The sequence below is a fragment of the Lepidochelys olivacea genome, assembly GCF_965140295.1.
Source record: "Lepidochelys olivacea isolate rLepOli2 genome assembly, chromosome: 8".
NCBI classification, from domain to species: domain Eukaryota; kingdom Metazoa; phylum Chordata; order Testudines; family Cheloniidae; genus Lepidochelys; species Lepidochelys olivacea.
Window position 1 is genome coordinate 66,129,924 of NC_140418.1, and position 21,618 is coordinate 66,151,541.

Below are 21,618 nucleotides of genomic sequence, written 5' to 3' on the forward strand. Positions count from 1 at the left end.
GCCCAGGGAGGCAGATGTGCAGCCAACAGGGGGCTGCCCCTAAGGGACACCACATGCTTATTGGCTACTCTGCATGCAGATGCCCACTTCCACTGTCTTGCTGTTGGAAAAATCAGGGCAATGGGCTAATTTCACAAAAATCCATGAAGTCCCAATGTTCTTAGGGCCCTAGTTATGAGGTCAGAAGGAATCACTATGATCATCTAGTATGACCTCCTGCATAACACATACCATACAGAACTTCCCTGAATTAATTCCTATTTGAAATAGAGCATGTATTTCATTACAACATCCTATCTTGATTTAAAAACTGCCAGTGATGGAAAATCCACCACAACCTTGTGTAAGCTGTCCCAGTGACTAATTACTCTCACTGTTAAATATTAGTGCCTTCCCATCTGAATTTGTCTAGCTTCAATTTTCAGCCGTTGGATCATGTTATACCTTTGTCTGCTAGACCGAAGTGCTCATTATCAAACTTGTGTTCCCTGTGTAGGTACTTACAGGCTGTAATCAAGTCTCCCCGTAACCTTCTGTGCTAAACTGAATAGATTGAGCTCTTTGTCTCTATCACTGTAAGGAATGTTTTCCTCTGAAACCACTCCAATAGATCAACATCCTTCTTGAACTGGGGACACCAGAACTGGACTCAGTATTCCAGTAGCAGTGGAATAGTATCAATAAAGAGTGTATTTATATTACCTACTCCTATTCAAGATTCCCATTTATAATCCAACTACTGTGTTAGCCCTTTTGGCTATACCGCCATAAAGGGTGCTCATGTTCACTTAATTATCCACCATGACTCCTCAAATCTTTTTCAGAGTCACTGCTTTCCCCTGTAGAGTCACCTATCCTGGAAGTATGGCCTACATTCTTTGTTCCTAGACATAACTTTACAGTTGGTCATATTAAAATGGACATTGTTTGCTTATTCCCATCTTACCAAATGACCCAGAACACTCTCTCTCTCTGACCTGTCCTCTCCATTATTTACTAATCCCCCAATCTCTTCGTCATCTGCAAAGTTTATCAGTGATTTTGTTTTCTTCCTTGAAAAAAAAAAAGTTAAATACTGTAGGGCCAAGAACTGATCCCTGCAGGGCTCTGGTTAAGGGGCTGTTTAACTGTGGTGTAGATGCCTGGGCTTGGGCTGAAGCCTGGACCCTGCAAGGTGAGAGGGTCCCAAAGCTTGGGCTGTAGCCTTAGCACAAACATCTACACCACAGTGAAACAGCCCTGCAGCCTGAGCCCCGCAAGCCCAAGTCACTGGTAAGGGCAAGCCGTGAGGTTTTAATTGCAGTGTAGACATACCCTTATGCTGTCTTTTAAGGTTTAAGTGGTACACAGGCTTGTCTGGGTCATCTGTACAGGGATGAATCTCACCCAGAGCCGTCCCTAGGGTACTGCTAATCAGGGCAACCACCCCAGGCCCCATGCTTTGTGAGGTGGCAGGCAGGGAGGTAAGACAGGTGGGTGTGTGGGGCAAGGAGGAGCCCCCTTACCAATCTCCTCCTCCCTCCCAGCGCCTACTGACAATCAGCTGTTTCGCGGCATCTGGGAGTGCTGGGGGGGAGGGGAGAGGAGCGAGGGGCAGAGCACGCTCTGGGAAGGGGACAGAACTGGGCAGGGAAGAGGCAGGGCAGAGAGTGAAGAAGCGGGGCGGAGCAGGGGTGGGAAGAGGTGGGGCACAGGGGGAAGGGGTGGAGTGGGGGCAGGGCCTGGGCGGAGCTGGCAGGAGCACCCTCCAGCAGATAGAAACTCAGTGCCTATGTCCTAGGCCCCACACCTCCCTAGGGATGGCCCTGATCTCACCTAAAGAGAATGAGTATTTTTGAGTTTGCAGAGAATGGCATAAACACAGCTAACCAAACTAAGTTGGAACATATGTAAATTTCTGATTTCCCGAAAGCTCATGAAAAATTCTGTCATACACTATGTGGTTTGTTTTTGTTTCTATCAAGTTGGAGAGTGGAAAGATTAAAATCTGCTTTACAATTGGAGGTTTGCCTCAACCAAAACTACGAAGGGATATCTCACTCTCTCCATAACCTTAAGCATTTTAATAATGCTCATCACTGCAGTATTTTTACAACACTCATCATTGGTGCTTTTTCATTATATTCTCAAAGTATAAGGGTAACCATACCCATGCAGAGTTCTGGCCAGCAATGAAAATTGGCCTTATTTACAAATGTTGCAGCATGTGTAGTAGAACTATGCTCTTCCTTTTCCTAACACAGTATCCACAGCTTCTTGACAGCCAGTTAGTATAGCTCATCATACCAAATAATGATTGCTATAAATGTTTATTCTCATGATTGGATGGCATGGGTATTTTTGCAGCTCAGTATGAGAGTATATTTAGGAGGACCATGGCCTTTAACTCCTTTTTTACTATACAGTATGTACTATGTAAAGCAAAGCACTTCTCTGCTAATTTTCTGCTTTGTATGCTCTTTATTATTTAACACCAATAATCTAAATATGAAATAATCAATAACTGCAATCTTCCTATGTGGGATAAAACTGCAGCCCTTAAAATACCCGAAGACTGCACTATTCAATATAACTAAGCAACAGATATAAACAGATCACTGAAAACATTCCAAAAATGTAGGTACTTTACTTTCTGTTGAGGCTTTTCCTTCTCAGATTCCTATATGGTATTTTTTCAATTAGTTGTTACAAATGCTGAGAAGACAAACCCCAGTTTCTCATGACATGGTGGCTCTAAATTGTCAGTCTGTGTTTTAGTTACATGCTTCCAGACTCCGAAGCTCTGAAGTTGGAACAACACATTTGTCCTTATGAACTTCAGCCTGTTCCCTAAACTCTCTTGGTTTGTTGTGGGTGTGTGTAGGCATGTCATTCATTCAGTTTAGTGAAGCACAGTAGTTATCAAATCATTTAATGACAAGAGACCTGAGTCTACAAAAAATGTGACAGGAGTGTGTTACGGAGTGTGCGGGAGTCAGGGCCCTGAACCCCCCACTTCCTGTGATTGACCTTGACTCTCAGCCAGCCAGTAAAACAGAAGGTTTATTAGATGACAGGAACACAGTCTGAAACAGAGCTTGTAGTTACAGAAAACAGGATCCCTCAATCAGGTCCATCTTGGGGGGTAGTGAGCCCAGAACCCGGTTCTGGGCCTCCTCCGTTTCCCCAGTCAGCTCCAAACTTAAACCCCCTCCAGCCCCTCCTCTAGCCTTTGTCTCTTTCCCGGGCCAGGAAGCTACCTAATCTCTTTGTTCTCCAACACCTTCAGTTGGCACCTTGCAGGGGAGGGGCCCAGGCCATCAGTTGCCAGAAGACAGAGTGTCGGCCTTCTCTGTGCAGAGAGCATCACACTGGCCCTCTAGGGCTCTGCAACAATCACAAACCCTTATCCCACCACCTAGATACTTAAGAAAGGCATAGGGGAAACTGAGGCAGCTACACAGTATTCAGAGAAAACATTAAGAACATTCCCACTTCATCACAGAGTGTGCCATGTGTATTTTTCCCCCCTGATTACCCCTAATGCCTTTGAATATTTTCAATAAGATGCAACACCAGCAGCCTTATAGTTAGGTGGTGACTCTGTAATAAAAGAGAGTGCAGCCAAAATCATGAATGCCTCCTTGTTTACTCCAGGGGGAATTTAGCACCACTGCACATGCACAGAATTTACGTTCCCCACAGATTTCTTTGCTTCCCCACAGAAAAATGACTTTTTGACAGGGAAGCAAATGGAAGTCACAAGAACGGTCACGCAACCTTCGCCAGCTGTATGTTTCGTATGCCCAGGGAAGACGGCAGAGAGGTAAATCACTGTGTGGCAGGGGCCTGGACTGGGGAAGACCCCACTGGTGGCTCCTACTCTGCGCTAGGCTCAGCTGCTAGTGCCAGCTGGACGGGGGAAGATGGGACTTCCTCTTCCCCTGCACGGCATCCAGGACCATGTCAGACTCATCCCCAGATTCCTCCCCCAGCTGTACGAAGCTCTGCAAATGCCCCCCGCCCCCATGCTTCCTGCAACCATTGCTCCTCAGCTGCAAGAGGAGGAATCATTGTACAGGGAGCTGCTCTCCCATCTGTCCAACCCCTGTGCATCTAGACCCCCTTATGACCAGACCCTCCCGTCAAGCCTCACCCCTCCTGCACTCAGAACTCCACACATGAACCCCACTCCGCCTGCACCTGGACCACCACAACAAGCCACCCCCACCCGGACCCCCACCCTACTGAGCCCCAATCAGCTGCACCTGGATCCCCACCACACTGAGCCCCGCTCCCCCAGAATCTGGATCCCCCACTGAGAGTCCCATTACCATTGCACCAAGAACTCAACAAGCCCCTGTGCATCCAGGTCCCCCCGCACCTAGATCCCCCACTGAGCTACTCTCACCCAGATTGCCCCACATAGAATTCTTTCAACCCACACCTGGATTCCCCCACACTAAGCCCCTCCACTCTTGGATCCAGCCTGCCCACACTTGGTGCATCTGGAATGGAGGGGGAGGGCCCTGGGGTGTTTCTGGGGCAGGCCCGGTCCTTGCACTGTGTCGGGGGGAGGGAGGAGGAGGAGGGAGCTGCACAGTGATCTCCCATCTCTGTGCAGCCAATGGCCTGTGCTCCCCAGTGCCATGCTTTATCTGACAAATAAAATGTGGATAATTTTGCATAATCTTAAAATAATGTACGCAGAATTTTTAATTTTTTGGTGCAGAATCCTCTCAGGAGTACTTGTTACAGCAGTTTTGTTTGTGTTGCTAAAGAACAGGATCCTAACAAGCACTGGGAGGTTTACAGGGATTTATAACTCAGCTGCAACAATTTGCTTCATGATCAAACTTGACTCTAAGAAAGCCAAACCAAAAGTATTTTTCTTTGCAAAATTTAAAACAGATTATGTATGTTTGGGTTAAATAAGTGTAAAATGTTTGCCAGTTTTAGATGGTCTTTTGTGGTTTTGTCACTTTAAGACAACTTTGATAAAAAATAATTTTGTATTCCATTATCCCATTATATGGCATCTAATCCCTTTGGGATTAAAAAAGCCTAAAGTATTAAAGATTGAAAGGAGAGTGTTGTGTATACACAGCACAGGATTCCCCCCCCACCCCTGCACATTTTCATGAGAATTTTTTTTTATAAAGTATGAACAGCTCAGAAGACACCAACATTAAAACAATTCAGTGGACTAAATCTATTCCTGCTATAACTCCGCTGATTTGAGTAAAGCTACAGCAAAGATAAATATAGCCAATTGTTTTTACAAACTTAGGCACTGTTTCTTGAAAACACATACTTAAATTTACATGTGAGTAGTCCTAGTGAGGTCAGTGTGAGTACTCACATGCATAAAGTTAAGCATATACATAAGGGTACATCTACTCTGCTGCTGGGTAGAGCCTCCCTGCTCAAGTAAACAGACTCACATTAGCTCTGCTCAAGCTAGCATGCTAAAATTAGAAGTGTGAATGTTACAGCAAGGTTAGCCACCTGAGTACAAGACTGCCCAGCTCCCTGGGTCCATACTCAGGTGGCTAGCCTGTGCTGACCCCCATGCCACAATGTCTATGCTACTATTTTTAGCATGCTAACTCAAGCACATCTACAGCAAGTCTGTCTACACCGGCTGTGAGCATGTGTCCAGCTGCAGTTTAGAAATACCCTAAACTTCTAGAGCAGTGGTTCCCAAACTTGTTCTGCTGCTTGTGCAGGAAGAGCCCCTGGTGGGCTGGGCTGGGCCAGTTTGTTTACCTGCCGCATCTGCAGGTTCGGCAGATCGCAGCTCCCAGCAGCCGCGGTTCACTGCTCCAGGCCAATGGGAGCTGCTAGAAGCAGCGTGGGCCAAGAGACGTACTGGCCACCGCTTCCAGCAGCTCCCATTGGCCTGGAGCAGTGAACCGCGGCCACTGGGAGCCGCGATCGGCCAAACCTGCAGACGCGGCAAGTAAACGAACTGGCCCAGCCCGCCAGGGGCTTTCCCTGCGCAAGCAGCGGAACAAGTTTGGGAACCACTGGTCTAGAGCATCAGGGCCTAACTCTAATTCAAAACTGTTTCAGCTTATCATATAGTTCATTTTCTATGCACATTCATTGTCTAAACAAAGTTGATTGAGGCTGTGAACAGCACTAACAGTTGACTGGATCTCAAAACATAGATGGGAAAGACCTGTTAGGTCAGGAGGCACCTTGTAAAGCTCTTTCCCGTGGCAATATTGTTCCCTGCAATATTCTAGAGTGCTTTCTCCAGCACAGCTTTAAATTGACTGTGCGCTACAGTACACATATTGCATCTGTCATAGGCTAATCGTCAGTTGAAACTATGCTATTCCATTAGCTTATAAAAAAGGGAAAGGTAAAATAATATTTATTTTAAATTGAATGTAATAGGTAGAGCCCTGCAAATCTGTGGATACCTGTGGATATTTGTATCCATGCAGGGCTCTAGTAATAGGGTGATCACAATTTGTACAATATATGCCTTACTATATAACTGTCCTACCACTATCCCTCCCATTCCCCTCCCTTTTTTTAAAATGACACTCTCTTGTTGAGTCACTTCTGAATTTAGGACCCTGATCCTTAAAACATTTAACTATACGCATAGTTTTACTTATATGAATAGTCCCATAGAAGTCATTTGTGGATTCAGAATGAATCTGGAGAAACATGCTTGAGCAATTCAACACTGAAACAGTCTTGCAACTCCCATATAATTGTCAGGAGCCTTTTAACATCCTCATCATCACCACCACCATCACACAGCCTGGATCCAGCTATTCCCCATGATCTGTGAATAAGAGGCTCTCCTCTCATGTCTCTCTACTTCCAGAAAAGAGGTTTTAACTACCTCTGCAGCAGTATTTCCCCACTTCCTCTAGATCAGTATGGAGGGAGAAGGCAGGCAGTGAGTGGGCCGGAGAAAGAGTGGGCTGGTTAGTAGTGGGACTAAGAGGAACACACTTCAGCCCCCTACCAACCAATAGAGCTCAGGGCAGAAATGTAATGCAGTGAAAAGCTGAACTACATTTCTGCTGCTCCCTGCTCTGCCACTGAGCCCTCTTCCTCTAAGTGGGGTGTGTGTTGGAAGCTGTTACAGGATGGGTCCACTGGAGCAAGGAGGGTTACCAAAGATGCAACAGCAGCATAGAGGCTTGGGTCTCCCTGTAGACAACCCTGACCTTCCGCTGATGCCTCAGGATCTGCAAGGTGTGAAGGCCTGTTCCAAGATGGTGACTGGGCCCTCCTTTTTAAGAAATGAAATGAGAGCAAGTAATGGAATCAGAATCTTGCTTATAACTACTTACCTAGCCATACAATGTCATAACACTGTCATTGTTACTCTGTATGTGTCTGCACCGTGCTTAGCACAGTGGGGCCCTGATATGTGACTGGGACCTCTCGGTGCTACCACAACACAAACAAATGAATAAATACTCTAAATCCTTACTGCTTATCTGTTTTCTGTCAAGCATCCCCTCCCCTCGTTTATCTTCTGGTTCCAGGCAGTCAGATTCTCCTCTCAGTCACACCCATGCAACCAAACTGAAGTCCCTGGTGCAAAGGAGTGGGGAACTTGGTATAAGCTCTCTGCCTTGGTTACAGAGCTCTTTCTCTAATTGAGTCAGCATGACCCCAGTTGCCTTCTTAGCTTGTTTTCACCTTCTCTGATCCAGGGTCTACTTGCACTCCTGATTCTGGCAGATAATGCTGTCTGGCAGTAATGTGGCCATGCATTACACACTACAGAATTCCATCAATGTCCTGTGTCTAGAGGAATAATCTCCCAATGGTTATTTTATCAAACAAAACTATCTATCCTGTACCATTTGAGCACCTCTCTTCTTGCTTCTTAGAATGCTTTTTTCCTCCTTACTCTATTGGTCTTCTGTTTTAAAAAGGCTGAAAGCCATCATGTCATTCAGGCTGTCTTCTTGCTATTTTACTACTAATAGTAGTTCAGTTACATTTACCATGAATTCATTTCATATTTTATCTACAAGTCTCTTTGCCTTCCAGTTCAAAAGCCTGTGGAGAGGGTCACTTCATAGTGATTTGGTGAACACATACTATATTCTGGAGGCTGCCATCTTGTGCTCCAGAATTTAAGCTATCATTTAAAACAAACATGGTTGAGAATGAAATGTGAACAGACTATAATGCAGTGATGTTAGCCTCAAAACAACTCCGAAAGAGTTGTGAGCTGCTGATTGCCCTATTAATATCAAGAGGTTGTTAGTTCTGAAGTCTAATGATAAATTAAATGTCATTATCTGTTTCACTACTCATCAAAACACACAAGAAAAGAGTTTTATGTTATGAAAATTTACCGAGAGTGGAATCTCATGTTGCCTTCTTAAGAGGGTGGAACTTGATGCTTGGGAAAGTATCACTACTTTTTTTCCCCCTTCTTCAATCCCTACTCATGGACCCCTAGCAAAAGAGGGATCCATTGCTGCTGCTATTCCACTATCCCAACACTTCTCTGAGTCAGTCATCTAAATGAAACATACAATTGGATACACCTAACATAGCAAGATGCAGTATAGCTAGAAACAGAGCAGGAGGCACTTTGTTAGGAATAAAATATGAAACAGGTCTTCTGAAATAAATATTTCAGAGGTTTCTCTCTCAGTAAAGCAAAAGAATAGTATTCCATGTGTACCCCATTACACAGTGTGGTGTCATGATTAGAGTAGGACATTAATAGACAGACGACCCTGTTTCTTATCCCACTTTGAAACTGATTTACTGTGTGACCTTGAGCAAGTCATTTAGATCCAAATTTTCAGATGTGCCCACTAATTTTGTATGCCTTAGCTCATGAGTGCTCAACTCAAGATTTTTAAAAGGTGCTTTACACTCACAATTCTAGTTGAAGTCACTGAAAAAACCAGCCTTATGCTCTCTCTGCCTAAATTTCCTCATATTTTAAATGGAGATACTAATATTTAACCACCTTTGTAAAGTGCTTTGAAGTCATAGGGAAAAAAAAGTGATATATAATATTATGTGGGTAGGTGAAAGCCTGTGCCGTTTTACAGGTGTAATTTGTAAAGCGTAAAAAAAAAAAAAAAAAGCCAACCATGTCTGGGAACCCCTTTCTAATGTTTTCTGGATGTTAAGGACTGGGATTATGGCTAGCCCCTGCATAGGAACACAATTGGGGGTAGGAGAGGAGGTTTCTTCTCACATACCCTTGCACACATTGACAAACCAAGCCACAATTTGGTCATAAAGCAGTAATCCGTTAAACGAGTTAAATGTTTTCTGAACTAATAATGCAGCTTATTAAGTCTGTCTTTACCAAAAGTTGCCAACAGATGGGCTCTTTTTATAACTTTAATAAATTAACACAAGTACAGCTGCAGTAAGAATAGCTGATTTCAAGCAGACTTATTCACTCCTAATTTACTGGAATGATAAAGAATGTCAGGTAGATAAGCATAATTACTGACAGTAATATACTGGACAAAGAGCTAAATTCTGCCATCCTTAATTAAGCAAACCTCTCATTGAAGTCACCATCAACTTAAGTAGGAGTTTTGCTTGATTAATAACTGCGGTACGTAGCACAAGAAAATTATGTGCCATAGTATATACTCAGCTGATGTACATTTTGCTGCTCTGCTGATTTCAGATGGTGTGTGCAGGTGTGAGGCTAGGGGTTGGATGAAATCTTATTGAAGCTGTGGGTGTAACAACTGCCCTTCTTTCAGGATAAATGTTGACAATTTGTATAGTCAATTGCTTGACCACACTTTGGATGATTATAAAATATACTCAAGAGAGCAAATAATCAATATCAGTCAGGTTGATTAATATAGTACAGGAACAAGATTCTATATGATACCAGTCTCCGAGAAGCCGTCTCGTACAGTGATATTACATTCACCTTATGCAGGTCTGCTCCCAAAGTTATACATTTCAGCTGCTGGTTTCAGAGTGGGAGCCGTGTTAGTCTGTATCAACAAGAAGAACGAGAAGTACTTGTGGCACCTTAGAGACTAACAAATTTATTTGGGCATAACGTTTTGTGGGCTAAAACTCACTTCATCAGATGCACGGAGTGGAAAATATAGTAGGAAGACACACACACACACACACACACACACAAACATGAAAAGATGGGGTTGCCATACCAACTCTAATGAGACAAATCAATTAAGGTGGGCTATTATCAGCAGGAGAAAAAAAACTTTTGTAGTGATAATCAGAATGGCCCATTTCAAACAGTTGACAAGAAGGTGCGAGTAATAGTAGGGGCAAAAATTAGCATGGGGAAATAGTTTTTAGTTTGTGTAATGACCCATCCACTCCCAGTCTTTATTCAAGCCTAATTTGATGGTATCCAGTTTGCAAATTAATTCCAGTTCTGCAGTTTCTTGTTGGAGTCTGTTTTTGAAGATTTTTTTATTGAAGAATTGCCACTTTTAGGTCAAAAAGAACAAGTACTTGTGGCACCTTAGAGAGACTAACAAATTTATTTGAGCATAAGCTTTTGTGGGCTAAAGCCTACTTCATTGGATGCATACAGTGGAAAATACAGTAGGAAGAGTGTCCAGGGAGGCTGAAGTGTTCTCCGACTGGTTTTTGAATGTTATAATTCTTGACATCTGATTTGTGTCCATTTATTCTTTTGTGTAGAGACTGTCAGGTTTGGCCAATGTACATGGCAGAGGGGCATTGCTGGCACATGATGGCATACATCACATTGATAGATGTGCAGGTGAACGAGCCCCTGATGTGATTAGGTCCTATGATGGTGTTCCTTGAATAGATATGTGGACACAGTTGGCAACGGGGTTTGTTGTAAGGATAGGGTTAGGGTTAGTGTTTTTGTTGTGTGGTTGCTGGTGAGTATTTGCTTCAGGTTGAGGGGCTGTCTTTAAGCGAGGACTGGCCTGTCTCCCAAGGTTTGTGAGAATGAGGGATCATCCTTCAGGATAGGTTGTAAATCCTTGATGATGTGCTGGAGAGGTTTTAGTTGCGGGATGAAGGTGACGGCTAGTGCCATTCTATTACTTTCTTTGTTGGGCCTGTCCTGTAGTAGGTGACTTCTGTGTACTCTTCTGGCTCTGTCAATCTGTTTCTTCACTTCAGCAGGTGGGTACTGTAGTTTTAAGAACGCTTGATAGAGATCTTGAAAGTGTTTGTCTCTGTCTGAGGGATTGGAGCAAATGCGATTGTATCTTAGAGCTTGGCTGTAGACAGTGGATTGTGTGATGTGGTCTGTATGAAAGCTGGAGGCATGTAGGTAAGTATAGTGGTCAGTAGGTTTCGGGTATAGGGTGGTGTTTATGTGACCATCGCTTATTAGCACCATAGTGTCCAGGAAGTGGATCTCCTGTGTGGACTGGTCCGGACTGAGGTTGACGGTGGGATGGAAATTGTTGAAATCCTGGTGGAATTCCTCAAGGGCTTCTTTTCCATGGGTCCAGATGATGAAGATGTCACTAATGTAGTGCAAGTAGAGTAGGAGTGTTAGGGTGAGAGCTGAGGAAGCGCTGTTCTAAGGCAGCCATAAAAATGTTGGCGTACTGTGGGGCCATGCCACACCCTTACCTTTGTTAGGATACGAGCATTCTAGGTACTGGTCTTTGAAGGTACTTCCCTAGCTTGTATTATTACATAGAATACTTGTCAGAATCAAGATACATTTGTTCTATCTGCTTATGACAAATGCTTACTTCAGCAAATGCAAGGAATTATGGGATACTTAGCATAAGTGAAAAGGATTATGGTATAGCCAGTTTGGGCTATATCATGGCTACAGTATTTGGGCTTCTGAGAAAAAGCTAAGAGAGTGAGTTTTTGGGTAGAGTCCTGGATGGAAAGTGGCTTTAGAATCATGAGCAAAGAAACGGTCTTCTGCTGTTTGAGCCCTGCTGTGTTCAGGGAAATAGGACTTTATGTACATTATTTGTTAATAAGTAGGACTGCATCAAAGAAATACATGGCCCCATCACCAACTTCCCTCCCTATCAGACCCTGAATATTAGCTAACTGCTTATGTCGAAAGGGCTCCTAGGCACTACAATAATACAAATAATAATGAAAACATAAAAATAATAATCTCTGTTCAGTAAGTCTTAAAGTTAAGCTTGTGCTTAATAACCCTTCCTGAATAGGGATTGCTCTCCTGAGTCAGGGTCTCTGTGTTGGTTTGGCATTATTACTAATAATAATAATTCATATAGCAGAAATCAGGATCCGGGACCCACTATGTTAGGAACTGTATGTACACAAGGAAGTGATGATCTCTTGATATTTGTTTTGGAATTGCTATATAACTCACTCAGGGCTTCTCCACTCAATTACTAATAATCCCAAACTCATGTCAATACAAATTTAAACTTCACCATGCCATCATATATACATAATATGGATATGTAGGCAATTGTATCAGAAGCAAACAAGGTGCCTCACAGGGCAAATAATGAAACAGTAATCTGTTCCAGTCCAAAACAGTATTAGAATCTAACTCTCGCATAAAAAGAAACGCAGGACAGTAGTTCACGTAGAGAGTGTGGACGCAACATTAAGTGAGGAAGAATTTAAAAAATAAGTTGATTTTAAAGAGGAATTAAGATAAAATGGTTGGTGGACAGAGATGGGAGGCTATTCCAAGCCTAGGGGGCAGTACGTCAATACAGGAACATTATCAAGTACATGTCACAAATGTTGAATTACATCAAAACTGTTATATATAAAATTGGAATGACAGATTTAATTATTTAAAAGTAAGTACTTTTTGTGTTTACTTTCTCATCAATAATCCCCATCCCAGCTAGTGTGCAACCTTAATATAGCATTTTTGGACTTCTAGATGTTAAACAATGGAGCTGTAGCATGTTTTTGTATGGAATTCTATTTTATGGAATATATATTTATATATAACTAGTTCTTGCCTTCTTCAGTTTGTTGGCATTTAAATGTTAAAAGGTCTGATAGAGAACAATAAAAAATATTTTGACAAAACACAGCACAGAAAATATTAAAAATTGTATGCCTACACACACACGTTGGTCAGAGAGTCCTCACTTGTTTCTTTAAATATATACAGATGTAAAATTTTTCTTATTGCATAATACAGTTCTCAAATTGTGTATGTTGTGTTGATCTGTAGATCTTTTGCTATTATTGTACCTAAAGCTGGCTAATAATGCTTGCTCCTTGTTTCCATCTGATAATTCATACTAAAAGACATGCAATAGTGTATTTTATTTTAATAATACAATAACATTACTGGTACTACTGTTCCATGTAAGCAAATTGTCCCAAAGATTTCATGCAGTCATGAGGGAAGGTGGTCCATGCATTTATGAGTTGGACAGGAGATGGTCCATGAGAATCTCTTAATTAAAATGTAATCTACACAATAAAAAAAGTTATAGACTCCTTGGCATAAGATTTTCTCCATCATAATCCCTTTTCACCCCAAAACATTTTACAAGTTACAGACAGCTGACCCTACCCAAATGCAGCCTCCTTGAGAACAACCACCCACTAGCAAAAGGAGTTGTAAACTTACGTGAATTGTAAACTCTTTGAGGCAGGGACTATCTTTTTGATGGGTTTGTACAGCGCTTAGCACGCTGAGGTACTGGTCAATGGAGGGGGTTCTCAGGCACCACTTGAATGCTACTAATATAATAGGGAGGAATGATTTAAGCCAAGGACATTGGGACAACCCACAACGACAGGAAGTGCCCTAGAAACGTTAACAACCAGGGTCGACAAGCGTGTGGATTTCCTAGTGTCCCCTGTGGAAGGTCCCACCTGGCGACTGGCCTATGCAGAGGGAGGGTTCGTGCGGCCGCTGCTCCAGTCCCTCTCGGTACGTCCATGGAGCACTGCACGCGCTCCTTGCCTCCCCGCGGCGGGAAGCGCCCTCGCTCCCCTGGCACTGGGCCCCCGAGGCCTGGCTGCGCCTGGGAGCTGCCCGGCCTTGGCCTGGCGTCAAGAATGCCCCATTGTCCGGCCGGCCACGTGACGCCATTCCCCGCCAGGGCTGGGGAGGCCCCGCCCCTAGCCAGTCGCTGCGCCCAGCCCAGGCCAGGGCCCTTTCACGCGGAGGAGGGGGCGCGGGGCGCATGCGCCGTGCGCGGATTTGCTCTGCCATCCAGTGCGGCAGCGGCTGGGGAAAGCCGCAGCGGCTGGGCGAGACAGGACAGGAGCCGAGAGGCGTTAATTTGCGGCAGCCCCAAAGGGAGCCGGGGCGCTAGCAAGGGCAGCCGCCGCCGCCCCCGCCCACCGGGGGTCTCCGCTGCGGGGAGGCGAAGGCGCGGGGGCCGCGCCGCGCCCGGAGCCTGCGCTGGGAATTTTGACATCTCTTGTGTCTCAGCGGCGGCCGGGAAGGGCCAGGTCCCCGCTTCCTGCCGCTGCGGGGAAATCACGGCCAGCTCCCGCGGGGGCTCCGTCCCTGCCGGCGGAGGGCGGGGGGATCCCCGCGGGCTCAGCCCTCGCTGGGGGGGGGTGTTTCCCTAGCAAAGGGAGCGGGGGTTATCAACTTGTCATTTTGGGGGGCGGGGGCCTTGCCTGGATGAATTGAGACAAAGAGCGAGGGAAGGAGAAAGCAGAGGCTCTGCTACGTTCCTGGGCAGAGGAGGCATCACCCCATAGGGCCAGCTGAGTTCATCATCACCGGAGGCGGCGGCGGCTGCTGCTGCGTCTATTTTGTATACGGTTTTTTTTTTATTATTATTATTATTTTGTGGGGGAGGACTTGGGAAGAATAATCATGTAAATAAAAGAGAAGGTGCTGTAAAAAGATGGGGGATGCTGCAGACATCAAGGAAATGAGAAAGACGTTCATTGTTCCTGCCGTCAAACCTTTTGACCATTATGATTTCACCAGAGCAAAAATCGCCTGTAATCTAGCGTGGCTGGTGGCCAAAGCCTTTGGGACAGGTAGGTGGCGTCTTCTTCCCTTTCTTTGATGCTGGTTCCTGCCTGGTCGCTTCACTACTGCGGACGTGAGCCATTCCCAAGGGAATTGCAGAGGAGAAAATCATCTTGATCTGTTGCTTGATCATGTGGTTTTTATTTTCGAATACCTGTTGTCTTTTTTTCTTACGTGTATCAACGCTATTTCCGTCACTGAGTGTCATGTTTGTGTGTCTAATTGCGTTTATTTGGGGGTATTCAGCCTTACAAAACTCTGTGTATTGTTTTTCCATTCACATTTTTTGTTGTAATACAAAAATAGTTGTTTTCCGTTGAAGAGCTGGGAGGTAGAGGGGGATATGGATGTGCACTGTTAGTTTTGATATGTGTGATGGTAAGCCTATAGTCACTCAGATGGGTAAAGATTAAGCAATAACCTGGATTCCAGGAGAAAGAGCATTTAATGTCAATTGTCACCCAACCCTGTATAGAATTCTCTCTGTCTGACTGTATAACATTCGTTTATTTTAATGCTTCTGAAAAGTATTAGTTCTATGCTTCGAAAAACCAGGGCCTTCAGGAATATCAGACTTATATCAGAAATATTACTAAGAATATCTTTTGAGGGCAAACATTTAAAAAATACAAAAAATGTGTGATTTAACTATATCATTATTTAATTTTCAATTTATAAAACAGTTTTGTTGATATTTTTGAAAGAAAGAGTGTGCAGGAACAATCAATCATTTCCCCCCTGTCCTCTGTAGAATAACAGGAAAAGGTTTCTCCTTTTGGAATTCTGCAACAGTTGCATATGTAGCCAGAGTACTGTTGCATATTGTAATAGGGCTAAAAGATGTATCTTTTTGATGTAATTAGGAGCTGGTAATACCCGACAACAGCCTTTCTCTTTATATTTTAAAAAAAAAAAAAATCCATGACTACTGGCTGTGCTATATATTAGCCGTTTCTGTATGAAATAACCATTTCTGGTTATTGCAAAGCAATTTATTTTGTACAATACTTTTATATTTTGTAGAGCTCAGATTCATGATCTCTTTTTAATCAATGCAAATTTGAGCACTAAAATGCTAAGGCAGTGAAAATTCTTAGAATAATTTGCTTTGGGGTCTTCAGAGGTGATGTAATTTAATGTCCTTAGGTGATTCAGTTCTGTAGGCTTGCATGTATATGAACTAAACAGGTCTTTCTTCCCCCCCCCCCCCCAATGATCATATGAGGTATAGAATATGCACTGTGGCTGTAGATTCAGATATGGTAGAGTTTTATTCTGGTGTAGCTTTGCAAATTCTTTAGGCGATTGAGCTATTTTGGTTTTTATTAGCTGAGTTTGGACTGAATGTGGAAAGCAACCTGTAGGGTTCTTTCTACTTAGCTTTCTGTAAAAGTCCAATCCAAACCAAATTCCTTTACTTTCCTTGTCCCTCCCTATGGTTTTCATTCTGAGAGATACACAAGCAAATGCAACAAGTAATCAGTTAAGAGCAGATATTCTCTGCTTTTGCCTTTTAAATTCTCTGTTAGTATTTGACCCACTTAATGCAACTAATGGAAATAATGTCAAATAGAATTGTATACAGCATTAAAGTATTCCAGATCATAATTTTGTGACTAATTTCAAGTCAGTGTTCAACTCCAGGAACTACTACCACGTGGTATATTAGAATTTGAGGGTGAGAGCATGGAAGTATACATAAAACTTGTATGTTTGAAATGCATACATTACCTTTAGACATGAAACAGAAGCAGAATTGGAGGATTGACCATCTCCTTTTCATATTTTTAAAGCTCTCCCTGGAATAGATTACAACTTTTTCTTCAAAGAAAGCCATATTTCTCCTACCTGCTGTCATATGTTTACCCAAAAGGAACTACAAAGGATGCTTAGAGTGTGTGTGAATATCTCATTCCCTATATATATATATATATATATATATATATATATATAAATATAAAAAACCTTGAAGTGACAGATTTTGAAGTGATCACTAATGAAATAAGGGGTTTCAAAACTTTGTCCTAAATTCACAGAAAATACTGATCAATAACTATCTTGCATTTCTCCCTTCATTCTGCTTTCCCAAGTTAAAATACTGTTTTCTCCATCAGATAATTCCTTATCTTGGAGAAAAGTCCTATCCCTCCACCATCTGTCCATTTTGGACGAGTTCACATGGTTTCTTTTGTGATATAAAAAGCATCTTCAGTTTCTTCTTTAGACATATTGTACACACATGCAATATGTAAAAATGTACATTTGGGGTCTGATAGATGTGCCTTGTTTTAAATGCATGGTGCAACACAAACAAAAATGTGGGTGACTCTTAACAACTTGGTTGTGCTATAGAAGAGAAACCTGTCCTCTCCAAGAGGACTTCTGAAGTATTCTGTGGGGGGCAGTTATGCTTTACCAAAATCAAGGAGTCAGTGCTATCCTTGTTGGAGTGGTGTCTATGGGACTGATAATAAACAAACATACAGTTCCAGATTCAGCTCTGTTACATCTGTGCAATGTCATGGACTTTAATGAGGTTGGGAAGGGATAAGAGTAGACTTTGTTTAACCGTGTATTTGCATATGATATGAGCCAAACATACAGCACAAGAACAGAAGATGTATGGGGGAAATAGTCATTTAAAAACATCATATATGAAGCATGAATGAGATTGAAATAACTTTGAATATAAAAATAATGCTAGGAATTTATGTTTCCTTTCAGTCTTATTCCATCTCCTGTAGCATCCATTTTCAGTTCTTTCAGAGTTAGGAAGAAACACAATCTTCTCCTATGAACCATAGCTGAAATTTAACTGGGTACATCAATGCATAGTCTTAATTCAACATAATATAACTGCAAGCAGATAAGTCCTAAGCCTATGTTGCCCTGATGGTACTTGAGAGATTTAAGGTTTCAGAGTGGTAGCCGTATGAATCTGTATCAGCAAAAACAAGGAGTACTTGTGGCACCTTAGAGACTAACAAATTTATTTGGGCATAAGCTTTCGTGGGCTAAAACCCACTTCATCCGATGCATGGAGTGAAAAATACAGTAGGAAGAGATTATATATATATATATATATATATATATATACACACACACACACACACACACACACACAGTACATGAAAAGATGGAGTTGCCTTACCAAGTGGGGGGAGGGAGAGGAGTCAGTTCTAACGAGGCAATTCAATTAAAGTGGGCTATTATCAACAGGAGGAAAAATCACTTTTGTAGTGGTAATCAAGGTGGCCCATTTCAAACAGTTGACAAGAAGGTGTGAGTAGCAATAGGGGGAAATTAGCATGGGGAAATTTAGTTTTTGTAGTGACCCATTCGCTCCCAGTCTTTATTCATGCCTAATTTGGTATGCAGTTTGCAAATTAATTCCAGTTCTGCAGTTTCTCATTGGAGTCTGTTTTTGAAGGTTTTTGTGTTGAAGAATTGCCACTTTTAAGTCTGTTATTGAGTGTCCAGGGAGGTTGAAGTGTTCTCCAACTGGTTTTTGAATGTTACTCAGACCTTCTTGTCAGCTGTTTGAAATGGGCCACCCTAATTACTGCTACAAAAGTGATTTTTTTCCTCCTGTTGATAATAGCCCACTTTAATTGAATTGTCTCATTAGACCTGACCCCCCACTTGGTAAGGCAACTCCCATCTTTTCATGTACTGTGTATAAATATCTTCCTACTGTATTTTCCACTCCAGGCATCAGATGAAGTGGGTTTTAGCCCATGAAAGCTTATGCCCAAATAAATTTGTTAGTCTCTAAGGTGCCACAAGTACTCGTTGTTTGAGAGAGTTAAGTTCAAGATTCAAATTTAAATGAATGCAAATAAACTATTCTTTTAGCTTCTGGCTACTGTTTAACTGCAAGTACTAGTACTATGTAACTAGACTCAGACAAATGGAAAAGATATTTCTCTAACATAACTGTATATGATATATTTTGGTTCTTAAAATTTTGGGACACTGTTGTGGAATTCAGGTAATATCACAATTGAGTCATAAATACAGAAACTTTATGTCCCAGACAATGGTCTTTGAGATTATATGTATTTCTTATTTTTATGAGCCATATTTACAGTGATTATTCAGGATTTAATATGGTTCTAATCTAGCGGTCAGTATGTGTTGGTCAAATGAACTTAATACATTTTGTTTAATGTATTTAGCTCAATTTCTTTCCTAACATAAGCATAATGCAGTGAGAGCTTGATTTCTTCTTGTGTTTGTTTTAGAGACTTGGAAATATTAATATTGATTTGTTGCATTATGTTTGTACTTAAAACTACTCTTCCCTAGAAAGACCTTTATGAAATGACTTTCTTTTGGAGAGAATCTGCACTAGAGATGCATTTTCATCTAACATAATGAAAGGAAGCTTCTTAAAAAGTTCAAGGTGCTGGGAAGCAGAGGTGTTTTAACTGTCAAACAATTTAAGAGATTTAGAAGTAGCTTTATTCTTCTAATATTTCAAAGGGGATATGATCACGAAAAGTAAGACTTCCAAAATCTTGGGAGTGGGAGTGAAGTTTGATTGAGATTTTGGAAGGGCAATCTTTGGGTTTAAATCCACAAAGAATTACCATGTATGCTAAAGTCTATTTAATTCAACAAACTACTCATGAGATTAGTGATTTGGAAGAAAACAAGAACTTGCCTTTAGTTTAGAAAATCTGCTTTCCATACCAAATGGCTGAAATCTGCTGATATTATATTCCTTATGTACCTTAAAGGAGGGTAGGCCTGACTAGTGAAAAGAATTGAAATACATTGTAACACGGTGTAGGTCAAGGTTCCTCCCCCACTCTGAACTCTAGGGTACAGATGTGGGGACCTGCATGAAAATCTCCTAAGCTTACTTTTACCAGCTTAGGTTAAAACTTCCCCAAGGTACAAATTAATTTTACTCTTTGCCCTTGGAATTTCCACTGCCACCACCAAACTTTAACTGGGTTTACTGGGAAACATAGTTTGAACACATCTTTCCCCCCCCAAAATCCTCCCAACCCTTGCACCCCACTTCCTGGGGATTTTGGTAAAAATCCTCACCAATTTGCGTAAGTGACTATAGACCCAAACCCTTGGATCTTAGAACAACGAAAAAGCATTCAGTTTTCTTACAAGAAGACTTTTAATAGAAGTAAAGGAATCACCTTTATAAAATCAGAATGGTAGATACCTTACAGGGTAATTAGATTCAAAACATAGAGAATCCCTCTAGGCAAAAACCTTAAGTTACAAAAAAGACACACAGACAGGAATAGTCATTCTATTCAGCACAGTTCTTTTCTCAGCCATTTAAAGAAATCATAATCTAACACATACCTAGCTAGATTATTTACTAAAAGTTCTAAGACTCCATTCCTGTTCTGTCCCCGGCAAAAACAGCATACAGACAGACATAGACCCTTTGTTTTTTTCCCTCCTCCCAGCTTTTGAAAGTATCTTGTCTCCTCATTGGTCATTTTGGTCAGGTGCCAGCGAGGTTACCTTTTGCTTCTTAACCCTTTACAGGTGAGAGGATTTTTCCTCTGGCCAGGAGGAATTTTAAAGGGGTTTACCCTTCCCTTTATATTTATGACAGTGTACAAGAGACTTACGCCCTTAAGATCTTTGCCAATCTTTTGAAGACATCTCAAGAGTTTGTGTTCTTTCTCTCTTAGAACCATAGTCACATTAGAAAGTGAACTATTCTGAGAGAATTTTAAAAGGCAACTCTGTAGTGAAAACAGGTCTACACAGTACAGATTTGGGGCGGGGAATCCTTTTCACAATTAAGGGGAATCAGACTGATTTTTTTTAAGCTCTAAGTTGCAAAAACAAATTAGATACAGTATAAAATTTTGGGTCAAATTCATTCATGCTGTTATAATATTGAAGTAATAGACTACAAAGCACTTTATTCTTGAGCTTGCATTAAGCAGGAGTTCTGAAAAGTTTTTACCTGATAATTCACTTTCTCAGAATTATGCTGCAGATGCTCTACTAATATGTGGTGGGAGTCAATATAAACAGTCTGGGTCTTTGTTGGAGATTCTAGAATCTACTATTCCCATGGGAGACATTTTAAAAGGGTTAAAGTTAATACAGTAAAATAACTGAAAGCTTTGGTTTAGATGAAGAAACCACACAAGAATGACACTATGTATAAGAGTACAGATTTTGGTTGGGTGGGGTTGCACATATGTACCAGATGTCTAGTGGACACACTTCTGTGTTAAGAGTAGGTATGCTATGAGGCTTTGTTGTCAGTGCAGAAGATGTGAAGTATCTTGGTGTAAAGTTTTCTGATACATCTGAGCAGAAGTTATGTGGCGTTATGGTTATAGAATTGAAATTGTTTGAGCTAAAATATCCCAATGGCAGGTATGGAAATAATCCTGTAAATGATTTAAGTGTAATGTTAACTTAGGTTCTCCTAGTTTTCTAGTTTCTGTGGTGGTGTGTTTATTTTTGGTTAAGTTTCTGTAAGACGGTTTAGAAGAACTAATGTGAAACACATTGATGCTTGAACTGGAACTCTTGATGTAATGGAGTTTGTAAGGTGCACCAAGATTTGCATCTACTAGGCTCTGAGTTCAAGTGTGTGTAAATTTTGAACATCTACCAGCTTCAGTGCAGCTTACAGGTTCCTCAACCCAAAAACCATTGAGTGTGGTGCAGTTTAGGAGAGCATTAAACCAAATACAAGTGACTTCCATACAAAGTTG

General features: G+C 41.9%; 2 protein-coding genes across 6 annotated transcripts in view; one reads left to right on the plus strand and one right to left on the minus strand.

The window, feature by feature from the left end:
• DDX59 (DEAD-box helicase 59) overlaps positions 1 to 14,007 on the minus strand; it is a 58,863-nt gene extending 44,856 nt beyond the window's left edge. The window contains exon 1 of the mRNA XM_084637450.1: positions 13,777 to 14,007. The gene's annotated coding sequence lies outside the window, so the exon portion shown is untranslated. The remainder of the gene's footprint in view (positions 1 to 13,776) is intronic.
• Positions 14,008 to 14,527: 520 nt separating this feature from the next.
• Positions 14,528 to 21,618, plus strand: part of CAMSAP2 (calmodulin regulated spectrin associated protein family member 2) — a 172,994-nt gene continuing 165,903 nt past the window's right edge. For all 5 annotated transcript variants that reach the window (XM_084636073.1, XM_084636074.1, XM_084636076.1 and 2 more), the window contains exon 1: positions 14,528 to 14,907. In XM_084636073.1, coding sequence (XP_084492199.1) covers positions 14,769 to 14,907 — 139 coding nt within the window. In that variant the 5' untranslated portion in view covers positions 14,528 to 14,768. The remainder of the gene's footprint in view (positions 14,908 to 21,618) is intronic.